This window comes from Babylonia areolata, chromosome 29, assembly GCF_041734735.1.
Source record: "Babylonia areolata isolate BAREFJ2019XMU chromosome 29, ASM4173473v1, whole genome shotgun sequence".
Lineage (NCBI taxonomy): Eukaryota > Metazoa > Mollusca > Gastropoda > Neogastropoda > Buccinidae > Babylonia > Babylonia areolata.
In genome coordinates, this window is record NC_134904.1 from 26,914,953 (window position 1) to 26,937,750 (window position 22,798).

The window sequence follows — 22,798 nt, forward strand, 5'->3', positions numbered from 1 at the left end:
CTTCTGATGATAAACAATATTCAAAGAAAAACAAAAAAACGTGGCAACACACTCTCTCCGGGGAAAGCAGCACTCTCTCCGGGGAAAGCAGCACTTTGTCCGGGGAAAGCAGCACAGGAGAAATTTTTTGTGAAAAAAGTAGTACAGTACAATAAAATACAAAAGACCCCCTCAACACCCCCACACTCATCCCCCCAAACCCACCCCCAAAAAAAACAAAACAACCACCATCACCTTATGACCCTTTCTATCTATCACTAACACATACAACCACTGAAACACAACACGTTCTTAGCACAACAACACACTGGACACATCTTTCCCCCAAAGACAAGATGTCAAAACACACTTGTGACACTAAATGCTATGCTCAGTTTCCCACAACAAAGTTCACAGAAGCAAACAACGTCGTATTTCAGATCTGTCGTCTCTCACCTCTTGGTAATATTTGCTTTTTAGAGCTGTGATGCAATGAAAATTGGAGCATGGTTGCCTAAACAGTGGGGTAAACAAGGTCAAACACTTATAAGACTGCTCATAGATGGTCATGGATGAACTTAGAAATTGAAGAAGACAAAGAAAAAGAAGCTGGAAAATCTATCATTAACAAAAAAAAAAAAAAAAAAAAAGCAATATAACGTCCTGTAGAGCACCATCTTCACATGAAAATCTATCATTAAGAAAAATAACAACAACAACAACAAAAAAACCCACCAAACAATGTAACATCTTGTCAGAACATCTTCAAAAAGCAGAAATCAATCAGAAATCAACAAGATGACTCAGGAAATGGAAGTGCTGTTTGAAACAAACGAAAAGATTCAAACACTAGTCCTGCATCATCGGTTGAACTTGATTGCTTTGCTCGTTTATTTGTTCATTTTCATTTGTTTGTTTGCTTTTCTCTGTTTTACTCGTTTATTTGTTCATTTTCATTTGTTTGTTTGCTTTTCTCTGTTTGTTTTACATTTACTGTTGTTGTTCTTGTTTCCTTCATTGTATTCGTCAAACAACTGATAATAAAGTAAGAAAAAAAAAAGGAAAAGAAAAAAGGAAGAATATCAACAAAGTTAATGATGATGGTGGTGATTGCCAACAGTCCTTTATAACATTCTCTGAGGTACAGATGAGGTGTACATGTATCTTGGGCAGTGACCAAAAACCATGAAGCCTGTGTATGTCTTATATCTTCTTTTTCCCCAAATGTTACTCAGATGTGATATGTTGTATCTGTATCATTCAGCGCTATGGTTTTGTGCACTGTGAAAAAGCGAATAAATAAAAATAGCTTCAGACAAATCAACTAACAGAAAAAAACCCAGTCCTTAGCTGTTTACACTGGCATCTTCCCAAGAATTCTGAAGCTACTTTTTTTTAAAAATGGAAGTGGAGAACTCAATATCTTGCATGAAAAGCAAGACTCAAAATATACAATGCCTTTGCTGAGTGTAATACAAAGCAAAAGACCTTGTAGTCATGAAGCATGTTGTGGTTGTCTCCTCTTCACATTGAAAGTCAGCCATGGACAGCTGCTTATTTTCTTCTTTTCATTTTTTTTTTCCATGCAAGAAAAAAAAGTATAATGGTGCTTGTGTGTAGACAAACATTCAGTTATATGATAAAAAAATTATATATTTTAAAAAAATGCTAACATATTAAAACACAAAAAAGATTAAAACACAAACACACAACTTTTGCTGTTATGATCATATCCCCTCATGGAAATTTGAGGTTTTTCTATATTTCCATGATTATTATTTTTTGTTCAAGCTTTCACAACTCTGACCCAAGAAAAAAGATGCATTGAAAAGTACACCTGCTTTTCTTATCTTCATATCTCCTCATGAAAATCAGTGTTCACTCTTTATTTTCATTGATTTATTCAAGCTTGTCTACCTCTAACCCGAAAATAAAAGTCAAATGATATGGACCTGCAAATCTCAACCAGTCCGAGAGAGATACCCTACTTCATGAAAATTTGAGATTTTTCTTCAATTCTATCTTAACATTTTGCTCAAGCTTGATAACCTCTAACCTGGAAAAATAAAAAGAGGAAAAAACAATGTCAATGATAACATCTGCTAATCTCAACCAGTCGAGGAGAGATAATTTCATGAAAAATTCCTCAATTCTGTTTCAACACTTTTGTTCAAGCTTGCCTGCATCTAACCTGGAAAAAAAAAAGAATGTCAATCAAAACAGATCTGCAATCTCAACTAGTTGAAGACTGAATCTCTCCCCATTAAAAAATTGAGCTTTTTCTTCAATTCTAACACTTTTGTTCAAGCCTGCCTACATCTAACTTGGAAAAAAAAGACAGAGAAAAAAATGTCAATTATAAAAAGATCTGCAAGTCTCATCTAGTTGAATAAAGAATTCCTCCCTATTGAAAACTATAGCCTTTTTAAAATTATATTTGAACACTTTTGTTCAAGATTGCCTACATGTAAACTGGAAAAAAAAAGAAGAGAAGAATGTCAATGATAACAAATCTGCAAATCTCAACTAGGCGAAGAGAGAAATTCTCCATATTAAAAATTAAGTTTTTTCCTTCATTTTTAGCTAAATATTTTTGTTCAAACTTCCATAACTCTAACCTGAGAAAAAAAAAAGAAAGAAAAAAAAAGAAAAGAATGTTAAACGATCCAGATCTGCAAATCTCTATCAGTGAACAGGCAGATACGATACCCTTTCATCCCCCCACACTCCACACAGTTCACTCCCTTGACACCAGCCTCACACTTGATGTCCGTTCTCCTCCACAGGGTCAGAGGTGGAGGGGTCGGGGTGAGCAGCGGAGGAGAACTCATCCTTGAGGGAGAGGTTGAACATGGAGTAGGACGGGTCTCCTGTCACTTCCTTCTCCACCCTGATGAAGGTGGGCAGCGTCACCTTGTCCGGGTCCTTGGTGGTGAACGTCTCCAACAGCATCAGACCCTTACACCTGTCGTCAATACACAGTGATTATTGTTATGATGATGATGACTGACTGATGATAATCATGATCGATCACAATTCATATTTTTGGTAGTGAACATCTTCAACAACAACAAGCCCTGATACTTGTCACACACACACACACACACACAGAGTAATGAATATCATCATGATGATAACAATAAATCATGACAATAATGATGATGACTTATGCCAATGATTATTTGTGATAATAATGTTGACTTAGAACAGAAAATAGAACATGTGTTTACTACCAAGTGTACCGGGGTCACAAGGAATATTAGGGGGGAGGGGAGGTAGGGGGGGGGGGGATAGTACATAACAAGGTACGAACATAAATCGAAAATTATACACAAACACAGACTTACGAGAATGATGATGATAATTTATCATGATGCTCTTAAAGTGGAACTGTTCACGGCCTGTAGTCTTTAGAAATTTCTCTGCAGTAGTCTGTAGCAGCTAGCTTGTCGCTGGTGGATCCTTGTTAATCTCAAACCACTCATATATCAACTCACTGCCCTCCAAGCAAGACTTAACTCGTGTCATGATTACTTCTTTTTGGAGCAGATATGAGTATTCTCATGACCGACACACCATTCTAGTTAAGTTTATTCTTGCTTGGTACAGCTGGCGCTCTAAGCTGAACTGTTTATGGATTCCAGAAGGGGGAAAACAAAGTTTTTGTTTGATTAGTCAAATCCTGACTGGTGCCCCAATTACATCAGCAGATGTCAAGGAGAAGGAAGTCATGCTGACATGAAACTATCTGTTATTACCATTAGTAGCAGTAGTATTGTCGTAATAATTGTCATAGTAGTAGCGGTAGTAGTAGTAGTAGTACTAGTTGTAGAATAATCATTATCATTGTTATAGTTATTAGTATTCTTATCATCATCATCATGATTATCATCATTTGTTATTGTCATTATCATCAGGGTCATCATCACTGATCTTGTTATTTTATTAGGGTAACAGAATTTTCTTTTTTTCTTTTTTTTGGGGGGATTTTTTTTTTCTGTTGCCAGACATGAATTTTGAAAATATATTAAACATCAATAATAAAATATTTTTAAAATGAGGTAAAAACAGCAAGACATGAAAGAGAGAAGAGCAGGAAGGGGAGAGCACTGACCTGTCAGGACAGGGCGACTGGTAGATGTCCAGCTGGAAGTAGTGGTTGTGCCAGAGGAAGCAGCGCCGAACCTTGTACACCGTGTGGTGCTTCTCATCCTTTTGGGCCAGCAGGATCTGCAAGCATCATCCCCCGAGTCACCTCATTTCTAGACGTGTTACTGCAGAGTGATGGAAAGTCATCAAATCATGTCAGTCAAATCTGGCTTGGTAGGAACAAAGAGCCCAGAGAGGCAAAAGCCTCTCTGCTGCTGATCTCAGTGAAAAAAACCCAAAAAACCATATATGCGTATGTTTTCGTGCGGGTTTCTGACACAAGTTTGCGACTGAGTCCATGTTTGTGTGGGTGGCTGAAATTTCACATCATATTATGATGATCGTTGAGACGACTTGTTGTTACTGATTCGTCTAGTCTGTTCACTGGGGCTGGTGTTTTCAAACTTTAAATTAAAATGCCGTTATATGAGTGTCGTTAGAAAATAAAATATTTCATAAGAATGACGAATTAATTTTCAGACAGGCAAAGACAAAGGATTGTTCAGGCAGACAGACGAACAGAAACAGGGACAAGAATAACGACGACAGAAAACGATCACAATGAATGGCCAGTCGGACAACACTTGGGGCTTGTGAAAAGTAGCCTTCAGTGGTTGTGTGCAACAATACACAACGTAACAAAAACTGACCTACAAATCTTCATACAATGCACAGCACCACATTCATCAGTCACTGTTGTACACCCAACATGCTTCACAAGATCTCTCACCTCATAGTCTTTTTCGGTGACAGGCATACGGAGTTCCACACTCTCATGCTCAATCTCCGGGCGACGTATTGTGTGTGTATATGTCCAGTTCCCTTGAACACAGACACACACACACACACACACACACACATGGACATTCACAGACATACACACACACACACACACACGCAGACGCACACACACATACACACAAGGCACTTGCGTATGATGAAATCCACTCCAACACAAACCATCATGTTAAGGTATGAAAGTGAATCGATCAGCAATGTTTTGCTACTGAACAAATTGAAACTGTTACTGTTCCATGTTTTCTCATCAATTCTCACAGTACAATGCAGACTGTTTACCATCAACTGTCCGTGCAATACAGCATGCCTTCTCAACAATTCATGGGACAACACTGCCTGTTTTCTCATCAGTTCTGAGAAGCTTTTCTTTTTCTTTTTTTCAGAAAAATTAAATCTCAGAGAAATACAGTCTGGTTTTGGGGGGTTTTTTCTTGGTGATTATCTATTGTAATGTTTCCTTTCCCTAGTCACAGGCATTTTCCCAGCAGTGCTGGCAGCCAGGTGCATTCTGGGAGCATACCTTGTTGCCCGCGGCGACGGAGTCGTGCCTGCATCTTCCTGCTGGGCGTGACCAGGTAGTCATGGACCACTGTGAACTCCTGGAAGTGGGGGAACTCCTGAAACCGCATCATACACTGATCATACCATGCATCATCCACATCACACACTGATCATACACACTGATCATACCATGCATCATCCACATCACACACTGATCATACCATGCATCATCCACATCACACACTGATCATACCATGCATCATCCACATCACACACTGATCATACCATGCATCATCCACCAACCATATCATCAGTGGGAGGTAGACTAAAAAAATCTTGGTAAAAGTCGACTTACTTGGGATAAAAGAGGCGACGTATCGAGCCACAAGCTCTTCTTCAGGCAAATGAAATGAGTGAGTGACAGACAGAAAGGTACAGACAGAGAGGGAGAGAGAATAAAGTTCAGGAAAGGAAAGTGATGAGAAGTCACAGGAAAGGACACAAAGCAGGGTGAGTAGAACTGTCAGTGTGAATGTATGAGGGAAAGAAAGGGTTCTGAAAGGGAAGGGTGAGGGAAGATGGGCAGGGGGTGAGAGGGCAGGAGTGGGGGAAGGGGGTGGAAGAGACTGTTAGTGTTAGGGACATATTAACAAGGAAGTAAAATAATAAGTGAAAAAAAAAAAAAAAAAAAAAAAAAAAAAATTTTTTAAAAAAATATATAAAATAAATAATAATAATAATAATTAAATAAATAAATAGATAAAAGAATTTAAAAAAAAAAAATATATATATATATACACACATATGCATACATACATGGACATATACACACACACATATATATAATTGAAAACCATATCATCATCATCCATTGACCATATCATCATCATCCATCATCTTGGTCATCATATCATCATCTTGGTATGTCACCATGACATACCATGCATCATCCACCAACAATATCATCATCATCCACATCACACACTGATCATACCATGCATCATCCACATCACACACTGATCATACCATGCATCATCCACATCACACACTGATCATACCATGCATCATCCACATCACACACTGATCATACCATGCATCATCCACATCACACACCAACCATATCACCATCATCCACATCACATACCAACCATATCACCATCATCCACATCACATACCAACCATATCACCATCATCCACATCACATACCAACCATATCACCATCATTCACATCACATACCAACCATATCACCATCATTCACATCACATACCAACCATATCACCATCATCACATCACATACCAACCATATCACCATCATTCACATCACATACCAACCATATCACCATCATCCACATCACATACCAACCATATCACCATCATTCACATCACATACCAACCATATCACCATCATTCACATCACATACCAACCATATCACCATCATCCAAGACGGGCGAAAAAGCCGAGTGGTTAAAGCGTTGGACTGCCAATCTGAGGGTCCCGGGTTCGAATCACGGTGACGGCGCCTAGTGGGTAAAGGGTGGAGATTTTTACGATCTCACAGGTCAACATATGTGCAGACCTGCTAGTGCCTGAACCCCCTTCGTGTGTATATGCAAGCAGAAGATCAAATATGCACGTTAAAGATCCTGTAATCCATGTCAGCGTTCGGTGGGTTATGGAAACAAGAACATACCCAGCATGCACATCTCCGAAAACGGAGTATGGCTGCCTACATGGCGGGGTAAAAACGGTCATACACGTAAAAGCCCACTCGTGTGCATAGGAGTGAACGCAGAAGAAGAAGAAGACCATCATCCACATCACATACCAACCATATCACCATCATCCACATCACACACCAACCATATCACCATCATCCACATCACGCACCGACCATATCACCATCATCCACATCACACACCAACCATATCACCATCATCCACATCACACACCAACCATATCACCATCATCCACATCACACACCAACCATATCACCATCATCCACATCACACACCAACCATATCACCATCATCCACATCACACACCAACCATATCACCATCATCCACATCACACACCAACCATATCACCATCATCCACATCACGCACCGACCATATCACCATCATCCACATCACACACCAACCATATCACCATCATCCACATCACACACCAACCATATCACCATCATCCACATCACACACCAACCATATCACCATCATCCACATCACACACCGACCATATCACCATCATCCACATCACGCACCGACCATATCACCATCATCCACATCACGCACCGACCATATCACCATCATCCACATCACACACCAACCATATCACCATCATCCACATCACACACCAACCATATCACCATCATCCACATCACGCACCGACCACATCACATATATCCATATCATGGTGTGGTCACAGACCATGCAACAAAAGTCCTGCAGTGGCAGTGCTGGACCTTTCTCTCCATACAGGACTTCATGTAATGATATTTTCTTTTCACACTGAACAACTGAAACAAGACAACAACCCGCTCCATCAAACATGCAGCAAAAGAACTCTAAGAGTCAGAACAATAACTGCATTGCATTGCATAGTTTAGCATAGCATTGTATAGCATAGCAGAGTGGAGTGAGGTGGAGTGAAGTGGAGTAGAGTATTGTATTGCATTGTATTAGTCTATTACTTTTACTCACAACAGATTTCCCTGTGGGTAATTCGGGCTGCTCTAGCTGGAAAGAGTGGATGACTACACTGCAGTGCCATCCACTTTTTTTTTTCATTTCTGTCTGCAAGTGCATTCGTTTCACTGTCAAAGTGGATTTTTCCCTTTTGTGGATGTGGGTTCTTTCATGTGCGCAAAGTGCATGCTGCACAAGGTACCTCAGTTTATTGTCTCATCTAAATTACAGGGGACAGGGCATTTTCTCTTCAAGCAAAATCCAGTAGCCAGTTGTCGCAGAAAAGAAGGGCTTGTGGGAACAAGGGAAGGCACTCTCAGTGCCAGAGGGAACAAGGGAAGTCACTCTCAGTGCCAGAAGGAACCAGGGAGGACACTCTCAGTGCCAGAAGGAACAAGGGAGGACACTCTCAGTGCCAGAGGGAACAAGGGAAGCTACTCACAGAGTCGGAGGGAATGTAGGTGACGAGGTACTTTCTCTTGACGCTATTTGGCGACAGTCGGTCTCCCAGTTCCATGCCGATCCGGGTACACACGATCTGCAGAAACACCCCATACCCTGCCTGATTGCATTTATCTTCATCATCAGCACTACAACTAGTAAAAAAAAATTATTATCACAATGAAAAAAATATTTTTAAATACTTACAACAATAACAATAATCATAAAAATCAAAATCATGACATCCATCATACTGATGAAAATAAAAACATCTAAAACAATAGCAGAATTGAAATCCAGTGAAGACAAGTGTTGGCAACACACAAATCTGCTTTACTGAAGCAGTTTTTCTGTCTTTCTCAAAGCCTTCTATCTGTCTGTTAAAACAATGTGGTTATGACAGCATTTCTAACAGAAACTTTCCTTTACTTTCCCAGTCCAAGACAGCTTAAATGTTTACTCAAGGACCTGATAGACTGGATGAGCAGAGAAGCCTACTAATTCCAGTTGATTTGCTGTAAGTGTTGCAAGTAAAGTTAAAGCTTCTGAAACTTTCCGAGTTCATAAAGGATCACCAACTGTTGTATGACTCTAGCAGACATTTCAGTGGAATGGCTTCACACTCTTTGTACCATGTTTGTTTATTTCACTGTATTCCCTATAATTGTGCTAACTTTGCCAAGGAAAAAAAAACAAACAAAAATGGCAGGTAACTTATCAGTTGTGTAAAAAAAATTTTAAAAAAAGGAAAAAAAAGAAAGAAAAGAAAGTCACAAAAAGATATGTTGATAGCCTGCCAGTGGGTGCTGAGTCCAGATATTAAAAAAAACAACTTGTAAATTTATTTTTGATAACACACAAACACACACGCACACACACACACACACAATACATCTAATATCACTCAAAGTGAAAAGGCGTTAAATTAATGAAAGAACACACACACACACACAATAAAAGACAACAAGCAAAAAGATATAAAAACAGCAGGATTAGGTTAACCACACACACTCACACACACACACACAAGCAGACACAGACAGCCTCAGTCACAAATAATAATAATAATAATAACAATAACAATAATACATAGTTTTTCTATGGTGCGATATCCAGCACCAATGCTTCTCAAAGCGCCTTACATCATCCAGTTGACTATAAACATGCCTTAAAAAACACATCAACTGCTATCTGACAATGGAAAACATCCTGTGTGTTCATGAATCAGATTATAAAAGCTATGAAGTAAATAAGGCTTAGATTAAAACAAAATGCATTTCATAGAACACACACACACACACTCACAAGCACACACACATATACACACATGCACACACATACATATATATATATATATATATATATATATATATATATATATATATATATATATATATATGGATGTCCCTCCCTTACAGACACACACACACACTCACACAAAGACACATGCATGCTGACATTAAATATCAACTGCACTAAAAACAAAATTGCATAAGCATTAATATATTTCTTATTTTCTAACATAGAATTCTATTCGGACAAACTAACATGCCTACACACTTACACACGCATACCAGAACACTGTACCCTCACACACACATGCACGCACGCACGCACAAATGCACACACACACACCCATTAAAAATAACCAGATAGAAAAAATGCCAAAAAGACCAAAACTAGATAAAATACACAATACATTAAAACAGGACTACAAAAATACCAGTACAAAGATACTTGTTAACAGGCATACCTTGGTTTAACCGTTCCACTCAGAACAAAAATGCTTATGGAAAAGGAAAGTTTTCAGATCTTACTTAAAGAAATGTTGATCAGAGGCATTTCTATGAGATGAAGGTAGAGAGTTCCACACTTGGGGAACCTGAGCTCTGAAAGACCTATTTCCAGTGCATTTGAGATTAGTCCTTGGAACTTAAAGCAGCTTTTCAGAACTGGATCTTAATGTTCTGTGCGGTTCATATGTTTCCTATACAGAGGAGAGATACAATGGAAGAGACTTGTCAAAATGTTTGAAGGCGAGTGTTGCTAACTTATAGTGAATGTGGGACTCAATCGGAAGCCATTGTAATCGATTCAGCAGAGGTGTAACATGATCAGATTTCTTTTTGGCGAGAACCAGTTGTGCAGCATTGTTCTGAATTTTCTGTAATCTGTTGATGGAGGAAGATGGTAAACCTTCAAGAGTGGAACTGCAGTAATCCAGTTTGGACAGGACAAAAGAGGAAACCAACTGAGCCATATTTTTCTCTGTTATGTAGGGTCTGACTGTGGCTAGCCTTCGGAGATGAAAATTATATGATCGACACAAGAATGAAACAAACACACAGACACAGTCATACAGGCACAGACAGATGGACAGCAAGCCTGTAGCATGCAAAATCAACCCGTTGCCGAGAGATCATAACCTCATATTGTGAAATGCAAACCATGCATGTGTGTGTGCTTGCATGCATGCCTTTGCATCATCATATCCTCTTACTCACAGAGATCATTCTGGAGATCTTGCCCTCGAAGCCTGTGGAGTTGTCCACCACGTCAAAGTAAGGGTGACCCACCCAGGCCTGTCCACACAACAAACAGTTCTCCCCCTTACCATCCAGCTCATATTCTCTTCAGATGATGTTTCACAATGACCAGTACTTTCATACACTTGGAATATGAGAGTGTTCAAGTTCAGTTCAAAAGTACAAATGTTTTCAGATTACAGGGTTTTTTTTTTTGGTTTTTTTTTTTGTTTGTTTTCTTTTACCATTGCGAAAAATACAAAAGATAGAACAAAAACAACATGAACAACAATGATAATATCAATAATACAATGCAATGAATTAATCAATCATTTAATGATACAAAGAAATGGAACAACATGATGATGGTGGAGGAAAAAATGTTTAGCTTGGCAACTCTTCTGTCAAACCACAACAATGTGGGTGGGAAAAGATAAACATCTATGAAATACTGTGGTGCTTTATTCCCATCATGTAGATATCAGCTGTAGTGGCATCATGCATATCAGTATCATGCAGTCATAAAACCTTTCACACTGCTGACAACAGTATTATTGTATTGCATGCCATTGCAGTGTATTGTATTTGTGTGTGTGCACACGCATATTCGTGTTTGTGTGTGCTCACGCGAGTGTGTGAGCGTGCATATGTGTGCACGCGTCTTTGCAATATCATAACCTCATATTGTGAAATGTATGCCGTGCATGTGTGTGTGCTTGCATGCATGTCTTTGCATCATCATATCCTCTTATTCTGGACAGCACATAGCTCTAAACAATATCACACAATTCATCCGCTACAGAACTATAGTTTCACCACTGCTACCGAAATGATTATCATTGTGCTCACATTGTCAGCAACACAGTGACCGTCCTCACACTGGCAATGATGTCATTGTCATCTGCTAGTACTACAGAACTATGGTTTCACCACAGTTATCGAAATGATCATCACTGTGTTCACACTGTCAGCGACACAGTGATGGTGCTTACATTGGTGGTGATGTCATCAACAACTGCTACAGAACTATGGTTTCACTATCGTTACTGAAATGATCATCACTGTGTTCACACTGTCACCAACGGGCGCAACAGCCGAGTGGTTGAAGTGTTGGACTTTCAATATGAAGGTCCTGGGTTTGAATCTCGGTAACGGCGCCTGGTGGGTAAAGTGTGGGGATTTTTCTGATCTCCCAGGTCAACATAAGTGCAGACCTGCTTGTGCCAGAACCCCCTTCACATGTATATGCAAGCAGAAGCTCAAATACGCACGTTAAACATCTTGTTATCCATGTCAGCATTCAGTGGGTTATGGAAACAAGAACATACCCAGCATGCACACACCTCAAAACGGAGAATAGCTGCCTACATGGTGGGGGCAAAAACAGTCATGAACATAAAAGCCCACTTGTGTATATATGAGTAAACATGGGATTTGCAACCCCTGAACAAAGAAGAAGAAGAAGACACTGACACCACTACAGTGACAGTCCTCACATTGGCAGTGATGTCGTCGACAGCGCGTGCCGCCTCCAGCCCCTCGTGGCGTGTCTGGTGGCCCTGCAGGGTGTAGAAGGGCTCCGCCCCGTGGGCAGCAGACACCATGTGGATGATCTGGTTGTAGCGTTTGTCTCGCAGGTCCACATCATGCCACTCATTCTTCGCCTTCATCTTCTCCCACGCCTCCCGTGTCAAGTCTGTCAGCATACAGCCACGTTTCAGTCACAACACATATTGCTATATATTAATAATAATAAAAGGACATTTGATACACCCATTTTACAATGAAAAGTACAATGATGTATGCATACTAAAAACACACAAATACATCCGCGCATACAAATCCTCCTGCTCCAACTGCAACCCACAAACCCACACCCACTCCACACAAGATGTAGACACACACACACACACACATATGAATATGTGTATGTTTAAAATAGTAAAAAAAAATTTAAAAAATAGTAGAAGTAAAAAATTAACTTGGCTAAAACATAAAAGTGAAGACAAGGTGTTATTTACTGATTTGAATGGCTGGAAATATATGAGTTTTCAAAGAGGTTTTGAAAGAAGGGCAAGAAACAGCATGACGGACAGGAAACGGGAGTGAGTTCCATGCGGAGGAAACCTGGAAAGAGAATGTCAGAAATTAGAATACAGCCATGTTTCAGTCACAACACATATTGCTGTCTGTCAGAATACAGCAATGTTGCTGTCTGTCAGAATACAGCCATGTTTCATTCACAAGACATATTGCTGTCTGTCAGAATACAGCCACATATCAGTCGCAACACATATTGCTGTCTGTCAGAATACAGCAATGTTGCTGTCTGTCAGAATACAGCCAAATTTCAGTCACAACATATTGCTGTCTGTCACAATACAGCCACATTTCAGTCACAACATATTGCTGTCTGTCAGAATACAGCCACATTTCAGTCACAACACATATTGCTGTCTGTTAGAATACAGCCATGTTTCAGTCACAACACATATTGCTGTCTGTCAGAATACAGCCATGTTTCAGTCACAACACATATTGCTGTCTGTCACAATACAGCCATGTTTCAGTCACAACACATATTGCTGTCTGACACAATACAGCCATGTTTCAGTCACAACACATATTGCTGTCTGTCAGAATACAGCCACATTTCAGTCACAACACATATTGCTGTCTGTCACAATACAGCCATGTTTCAGTCACAACATATATTGCTGTCTGTCAGAATACAGCCACATTTCAGTCACAACACCTATTGCTGTCTGTCAGAATACAGCCATGTTTCAGTCACAACACATATTGCTGTCTGTCAGAATACAGCCACATTTCAGTCACAACACCTATTGCTGTCAGAATACAGCCATGTTTCAGTCACAACACATATTGCTGTCTGTCAGAATACAGCCACATTTCAGTCACAACACATATTGCTGTCAGAATACAGCCATGTTTCAGTCACAACACATATTGCTGTCTGTCACAATACAGCCATGTTTCAGTCACAACACATATTGCTGTCTGTCACAATACAGCCATGTTTCAGTCACAACACATATTGCTGTCTGTCACAATACAGCCATGTTTCAGTCACAACACATATTGCTGTCTGTCAAAATACAGCCATGTTTCAGTCACAACACATATTGCTGTCTGTCAGAATACAGCCACATTTCAGTCACAACACATATTGCTGTCTGTCAGAATACAGCCATGTTTCAGTCACAACACATATTGCTGTCTGTCAGAATACAGCCACATTTCAGTCACAACACATATTGCTGTCTGTCAGAATACAGCCATGTTTCAGTCACAACACATATTGCTGTCTGTTAGAATACAGCCATGTTTCAGTCACAACACCTATTGCTGTCTGTCAGAATACAGCCATGTTTCAGTCACAACACATATTGCTGTCTGTCAGAATACAGCCACATTTCAGTCACAACACATATTGCTGTCAGTCAGAATACAGCCATGTTTCAATCACAACACATATTGCTGTCTGTCAGAATACAGCCATGTTTCAGTCACAACACATATTGCTGCCTGTCAGAATACAGCCACATTTCAGTCACAACACATATTGCTGTCTGTCACAATACAGCCATGTTTCAGTCACAACACATATTGCTGTCTGTCAGAATACAGCCACATTTCAGTCACAACACATATTGCTGTCTGTCAGAATACAGCCATGTTTCAGTCACGAGACATATATTGCTGTCTGTCAGAATACAGCCATGTTTCAGTCACAAGACATATATTGCTGTCTGTCAGAATACAGCCATGTTTCAGTCACAAGACATATATTGCTGTCTGTCAGAATACAGCCACATTTCGATGAGTTTCAGTTTCAGTTTCAGTTGCTCAAGGAGGCGTCACTGCGTTCGGACAAACCATATACGCTACACCACATCTGCCAAGCAGATGCCTGACCAGCAGCGTAACCCAACGCGCTTAGTCAGGCCTTGAGAAAAACAACAACAAAAAAAAAACAAAAAAAAAAAAACAAAAAAAAAACAACAACAACAAAAAACACACACACAAAAAAAACGGGGGAATAAATAATAGATAAGCTTACATAAATAAATAAATAAATGAATAATAATTATAATATAGAAAAAGGTAGTAGTAATAATAATAGTAATACTAATAAAATGATTAAAAAAATAAATAAATAAATAAAATAAAATAAAATAAATAAATAAATAAGACAACAATGGTGATAAATAAGCGAATAAATGTAAAACATGAAGACACACATTCACACACACACCCACACATTCACAACAGAAATGCACCAAACATGCAGTTTCACAGATATGAAAGCACAGTCAAATACATATAAACGTACATGAGCTCCAACACACACACACACACACACACACACATTACCTTGCACCTCCTCTACCCCCCTCCTCCACACACTCATTTCTAGTCTACGTATCGCAGCTTCCACGGCACGCGCACACACACACACACACACACACAAACACACACTCACAGAGATGAACACTTACTCGTACAAGCACACACACATACGCCCATATCTCCCACCCTCAACCCCACACACATATATACAAAGATATATATATATATATATATACGTTCCAATATCCTGTTGCTCCCACAGTGTAGGCATGCATATACTCACATGCCTCATCCTCTACCCCACCTCCCCCCGCACTCCCACCTCCTCTCACACACACACACACACACGTACACAGATCTCTCCTGACACTTGTGTACACTTACACTCTCGCGCATTCACAAACGCACTCAAAAGCACAGACCCACACATCCACACAAACACACACGCACAGAGGCTGCCACTGACTGGCCGCAAGAGGGATGGGAAAAGATCTCTGATGCCAAAAACGTGGTGTCTAGTGTGTTGCTCAGTCTATTGTATCTGGAAAGGCCCACAGAGACTCTGTTCCGTTTTGAAGAAATTTGCGCAATGTTGGTTTGCATTACCAGCAAGTCTGTCAGCTCGCTCATTTCCCTTAACACCTGCATGTCCCGGGCAGTATGACCATGTGAGTTTTTTAATCTGAAAGTTGCGCATTGCCTTATGCCACTCTGGGCTTCCCATTCCGTTTTCAATTTTCTGTATGAGGTTCATTGAGTCGGTTAGAATCATGGCATGTTGGTTTCTGGGCGTATGGATGGACGATAGCCACTGGAGGGCATGTGTCGCAGCTTCAACTTCCATCGTTAGGCTGGAGGTTGTGACTTTGTAGGCAGCATTCTCTTCCCAAATTGTTTTTCCATTTTGTTTCGCAGTGAATCCCCAACCAGACTGGTCTTTGGTGACTGAGACACCTGTGCATATGATGATGTCCTCTTCTTTACTGTTTTCTTCTATGAGTAGCTTCACTTCCGCATCAGTTTTGCCCTCTGGCCATTCCCGACAATGTCTTCCTAGAGTGGGTGAAATGACTGTGTTGAATAGATGGTTGAGGTTTTGGGGTTTTTTCTCCCATTCTTTTGTTTCTTTCAGGTCTTGTAATCGGCATACTAGCTGGATTGTGTCTTCTGCTTGTTCCATCCATGATCTTCCTCGTCCTAGACGGCTGCCTTTTGGTTCTTTGACTGTGTCATGCAGTGGGTTTTGAGGGTTTTCTAATGCTTTGAAGTAGGTCTTGACCTGTTCTAACTTGTTTCTGGCCTGCACTGAAGGAAGGTCAAGCAGGTATCGCATGGTTTCTGTGGGCGTGTCTTTTGTTGTTCCAAGGATCAGCCTCATTGCTTCATTTTGTACTCTTTCTAATTTTAGGAGGTTGCTTTGAGACGGTGTTGTTAGCCCAAGTCCGTAGTCGATCACACTGAGGACGAGTGATTGGTATAGCAGGAAGAGGTGGCTTGTTCAATTCCTTTGGTTGCCATTGCTTTTAAGACTGAAAGGCCCTTTTTGCATTTGAGAACAGTATTTTCCATATGTTTTCTGAAGGTCAGCATCCTGTCGAAGTGTATTCCTAGGTAGCGTAGGCATTCAGTTTTCTCAATTTGAATCCCATCAAATGACACAGAAGGTGGTGATTTGCTCGCGGTTTTGTTGTTGAGGGTGCACAGCAACGTTTGGGCTTTCGCTGGATTGATGGAAGATCCTGTGTCTTTGCACCATTGAGCAATATTGTTTAGTTGTTTCTGGACGGCTTTAGTTCTCTCCTGAGCATCTTTCGAAGTTTTGAAGACCAGGCCATCATCCGCAAGGGTAAGCACCCGAGCAATTCCATTGTTGTTTAAGTCTGCAAGGCCCTTCGTGTAGACATTGTAGAGGACAGGAGAGAGCGGAGACCCTTGTGGCAGTCCCATGGATAGTTTAGAAGGTGCAGACATCCAATCTCCAAGGCGTAGGACGACGGTTCTTTCCTTAAGCGCTGCTGCTATCCATCTTGTCAGTGTCAAACTTACTCCATAACTTAGTAGCAGCTCCATGAGGTGCGCAAACTGGACTTTATTGTAGGCATCTTCAAGGTCAATTGCTACTGCTAGTGTTTCTTCTTTTCTTTGAAATCCTTCATACACCTCATATGCAAAAGCAGCTGTATTTTCCCATGTGGACTTGCCTGTTCTGTAACCACCTTGATTTGAAGGGAGAATGTGCCTGTGTTCAAGATCCCTTGCAAGTTTCCTGGCTATCATGCGTTCCATGAGCTTTCCAGCAATGTTTTTTACATGGTTAGGATCCGGTAGCTGCTTACCTGATGATGGTCCTTTCCTGGTTTTGGTATGGGTTTTACGAAGCTGTGTGTCCAGTCCTCCGGCCCCTGTCCATTGTGGAAACTGTTTTGATATAGATTGAAAAGTTTGCTTCTGTCTTCTTCCGATAGCTCCTTGATGTCTGAGTAGCGAACTTTGTCTGGGCCAGGAGCCGATTCTTTCTTGCATTTAGCTATTGCCTCGTTTAGATCATCCATTGTCAAGTCATCATCTGGTCCAGTCTGCATAAGGGTTTGGTTTAACTCCTCAATATATTTCTTTTTCTCATCTAAGTTTCTTTGATCACTCTGTTGTATGAAACGTTTGAGCAAGGCAGATCCTTTTTCTTCATTTGTCTTAAGCTTGGTTCCGTCAGTGTCTAACATGTCTGGGGTTGTTGTTGTGCACGTTTTTCCTTCCATGCGACGATAAAATTGCCAGAACTCTGTCAATATTGTGTCATAACTGAGTGCCTCGCAAAACTGTTTCCACTTGTCATTTTTGGCCTCTTGAGCAATGACTTCAAACTGTTCAGTTTTTTCTTTCATTTTTGTTTCAATATCTTTGTCCGGAGATGGTTTTGTTTTTTCTTTTTGCCAAAGTTTGACAGCCGCATGTTTTTCTATCCAGGCTCTCTCTGTGTCGGTATTCCACCATGGGGGCTGAATAGTTTGCATCCTGTTCAGTGCCATTCTTTTGTTTCTTCTGCGTCTTAATTTTTCGATGACGGTTGTCTCTTTGGTTTCATACTGAAATGGATCATGCAGTTTCATACAGGGTTTATCTGACAGTTTCTGTAGACTGAAAGCTACCGGGAGGTGGTCGCTGCCTTGGTATGGAAGCGTCTCTGCATTCATTTCTGCTCTGAATTTTGGAGATGTTAGAGCGATGTCAATCACACTGTCACTGTCCCCTTGTCTTGTTCCAAGGCGAGTTGGGGATGTGGTTGTTAAAGGGCTAAGAAGAATTTCCCCTATCATTCCTTCAAGTGCGAGTCCTTGTGGGTTGGTGTTCCGCTGGTCCCATAACTTCGATCTTGCATTAAGGTCTCCACAGATAATGACCGAGTCTCCAAGTTCGTTCTCTATTTCCTCTAAAAAGGCCCAATCCTCTTTTGTTGTGCAGGTTCCTGGGTGAACATAGGCATTGATGAGCACGATGCTTTTGTGAACTCCGTCAGGTTTTTCAAGACGCACCCCCAATAATTCACATGAGTTGCTACACCATTTCTCTAGATTTATGGTGGAAACTTTGTTTTTTAGGTTTTTGTTCAGTATGATTGCTACCCCTCTTCCTTCATTCCTTTGAAAGACTGTGAAATTCTCAAAATGTATTGGTCTGTCTGCACTTGTCCTGGTCTCTTGGAGACATAGAATGTCAAAATCATATGCCAATTTCTCAATTGTTGAGATTCTCATTCTTGCGCTGGAACAATTCCAACTGCCGATTCTAAACAATTTCTTTGACAGCCACTCTGCTTTTGTCATTCTGCTACCTAAGCACAATCTTTTCCCACCTCTTTTGCCACGCCTGTTTTGGGGTTTTGGGGATCTGAATTTATGTCTTGTGCTATGCAGCTGATCCCCGAGGTGCACACGAGACAGGGTTTTTTTAGTATCCATAGAAGGGTGTTCTATGTGGTGAGGGAAAATATTCGGTCACCCTGACAGAGCCTCTTATCAGGGAAGGGCAATGGATGTCCATCTGTGTGGAGTCCGTCAGCCTGGTATCGCCCTAAGGCCAGACTGCATTTCAATGATGATGATGATGGCTGGTTCTTCACTTGCGAAGACCAGTGGGAAGTTCCCGACTTTTGATGGTTTATTAGTCCAATCCGTGATCTGCAGAGTCTGTGGCATTGTGGGCAGGTGTAGATCTGGCCTGCGTTGCTGGGCTGTGGACCTGGGTCTTTCCTTCTCCTTCTTTTTTTCCTGGATGTTCAGTCATCTGGTTTTTTCAAAGTGTTGGGTTTCCCTGAGCGTTGAAGATCTCCAGCTACCTCTATCTGATGCTGACTGCATCTTGGGGTTGATGTCCACTTGGTATAGTTGCTTCTTCAGTTGGTCCTTGAATCTTTTCTGTGGTGCACCTGTATTGCGTTTGCCTTGGACCAACTCCCCATAGAATACTGCTTTCGGCATGTGAGTGTCAGGCATCCGGGTGATGTGTCCTGCCCAGCAAAGTTGTTTTAGCATGAACATTGAATCGATGCTTTGCAGTTGAGCTCTTTCTAGGACTTCTATGTTCGTTATGTAGTCCTTCCACTTGATGCTCATGATAGACCGAAGGCATCTCTGATGGAACTGCTCCAGCCGCTTTGTTTGTTTCCGGTACAGCACCCAGGCCTCTGATCCATATAGCAGTGTTGACAGTACAGCACCCATGCCTCTGATCTATATAGCAGTGTTGACAGTACAGCAGCTCGGTAGACTTGCATCTTTGTGGAGAGTCGCAAGGAGTGGTTTTTCCATACTCTTTTCTGGAGGCAGCCAAATGCACTGCTTTCCTTTGAGAGGTGGTTGTCCACATCTTTGGTCAGTGTAGCGTTGTTCGATATGACACTGCCCAGGTAGGTGAATTGCTCTACCGTGTTAAGGGGATGGCCATCAATGCTTATGTGGGAAGCAGTGTACACGGTCCCTGGTGCATTTTGGTGGAGGACTTCAGTTTTCTTCAGACTTATAGTCAGACCGAATGCCTTGGCTGCCTGTGAAAAACGGTCTACGATGACATGCAGAGTTTCTTCTGTGTGTGCCAGGAGGGCGCAGTTGTCTGCAAAGAGCAGGTCCAGGATAGCTTCTTCTGAGGTCATTGTGTGGGCCATGAGCCTTCGTAAGTTGAATACGCTGCCGTCGGTCCTGAATCTGATATAAATTCCCTTGTCTAGATCCTCCTTTGCTTCTCTCAGCATCATGCTGAAGAAGATCGCGAAGAGTGTGGGGGCTAATACGCAGCCTTGCTTCACTCCATTGCTGATTGGGAATTCTTCAGAATAATCACCATTACACTTGACTTGACCAATTTGTTCTTCGTGGAGTTGTTGTAGGATTGCAAGGAACTTTGGAGGGCATCCCAGTTTGGTCATTATTTTCCATAGGCCATCTCTGCTGACTGTGTCGAAGGCTTTCATGAGGTCTACGAATGCTGCATATAGGTTCATATTCTGTTCTCTGCACTTCTCTTTGATCTGTCTCAGCACAAAGATCATGTCAGCTGTTCCTCTATTTGCTCTGAAGCCGCACTGGCTCTCTGGGAGATGTACCTCAGCAATGGATGGGATGAGCCTGTCCAGGAGAACTCGGGCGAGGATCTTGCACAACACAAGACATATTGCTGTCTGTCACAATACAGCCACATTTCAGTCACAACACATATTGCTGTCTGTCAGAATACAGCCACATTTCAGTCACAACACATATTGCTGTCTGTCAGAATACAGCCACATTTCAGTCACAAGACATGTTACTGTTTTTCAGAATACAGCCATGTTTCAGTCACAAGACAGCCACGTTTCAGTCACAAGACATGTTACTGTCTGTCAGAATACAGCCACATTTCCATCACAACACATAATATTGTCAAAATTGGGCTACTGAGCGCATTGTTACATAAGCAGCATCCCCTAATTTTTTTTTTTTTTAATTGGGAATTCATTCACACATTAGTGAAAGTGCTTTATAAGCCGCAAGTGTTACGCACACACACACACAAAGCTGGGTGGAGTGAGGACAATCAGAGTCAATGCCTTTCCCCAAGGACATACCACCCTGCCGAAACGGGACCCCAGGCTCTGACCACTGGGTCACAAGTCCATTGCCTAACCAAGTGCCTCTAATTATCTAGCTTTTTTCAAATAATCAGCATCTCCACTTGAGACTTGAAGCACACTGCCAGCCACAGGTTGGTCAAAACATCAGCTGAGCATAATTATGACTTTGTATGTTAGATCATTCTTTAAAACCATAAAATCATTGAGAGCTCCTGTCATTTTGTTTTTCTTCTCCTTCTTCTTCTGCTCCTCCTCTTTCTTCTTCATTCTCTTCTTCTTCTTTCTTTATCATGAATATTCTTGTTATTGTAATTGTTGCTGTTATCATTATCATCATTAAGATTATCATATAATCATCATCATTATCATTATTGTTATTATTGTTGTTGTCATTATCATTATTACTATCATCATTATTATCATTGTCATTATTATTACTATCATTATCATCACCACCACCACCAATCATCACCATTACCACCACCACCATCATCATTATCGTCATCATCATCATCATGACGATAATCACTGTGTGTGACAGGTGTAAGGGTCTGATGCTGTTGGAGATGTTCACTACCAAGGATATAAATGAGAAATCATCATCATTATCATCATCATCATCAAACAACAGCCCCACAGACGTACAGGCTGAGCCGTCCATGACTCCCCGGTCACAGATGAGCAGGACGTTCTGTTGTCGGTGCTCTGCCAGGTGATGAAAGGTGTTCTCCACCTGAACCATCGTCTTGATCACGTTCTCCTGGAACTGGAACACTGGACACACACATACACGTTTTAGTATAACCCAAAACACATACACACATTTTAATATTAACACGTGTACACACACAGTTTTATTTTAACATGTGTACACACACACATTTTAATAACACACACACACACACATGTGTTAATATAACAAACACACACATTTTCATAACACACACACACATACACGTTTTAATACAACACACACACATGTTTTAGAATAACACACACACACACACACACACACACACACACGTTTTAATATCACACACACACACACACACAAACACATTTAATGTAACACAAACACACACACATGTGTTTTAATATTACACAGACACACACACACATTTTAATATAATATGCACACACACACACACACGTTTTGATATAACACACACACGTTTTAATATAACACACACACACACACACACACACACACACACACCTGCTCATAAATTGCCCACATGCAAAC

At 40.9% G+C, this 22,798-nt stretch overlaps 1 protein-coding gene across 1 annotated transcript in view; it reads right to left on the minus strand.

Moving 5' to 3' along the window:
* Positions 1 to 230: 230 nt before the first annotated feature.
* LOC143302269 (TRPL translocation defect protein 14-like) overlaps positions 231 to 22,798 on the minus strand; it is a 32,253-nt gene continuing 9,685 nt past the window's right edge. The window contains exons 5-12 of the mRNA XM_076616862.1: positions 22,201 to 22,329; positions 12,575 to 12,774; positions 11,058 to 11,135; positions 8,555 to 8,650; positions 5,447 to 5,543; positions 4,859 to 4,950; positions 4,094 to 4,209; positions 231 to 2,944 (exon numbers count right to left, since the gene is read on the minus strand). Of these exons, the coding sequence (XP_076472977.1) occupies positions 2,737 to 2,944; positions 4,094 to 4,209; positions 4,859 to 4,950; positions 5,447 to 5,543; positions 8,555 to 8,650; positions 11,058 to 11,135; positions 12,575 to 12,774; positions 22,201 to 22,329 (1,016 nt within the window). The 3' untranslated portion in view covers positions 231 to 2,736. The remainder of the gene's footprint in view (positions 2,945 to 4,093; positions 4,210 to 4,858; positions 4,951 to 5,446; positions 5,544 to 8,554; positions 8,651 to 11,057; positions 11,136 to 12,574; positions 12,775 to 22,200; positions 22,330 to 22,798) is intronic.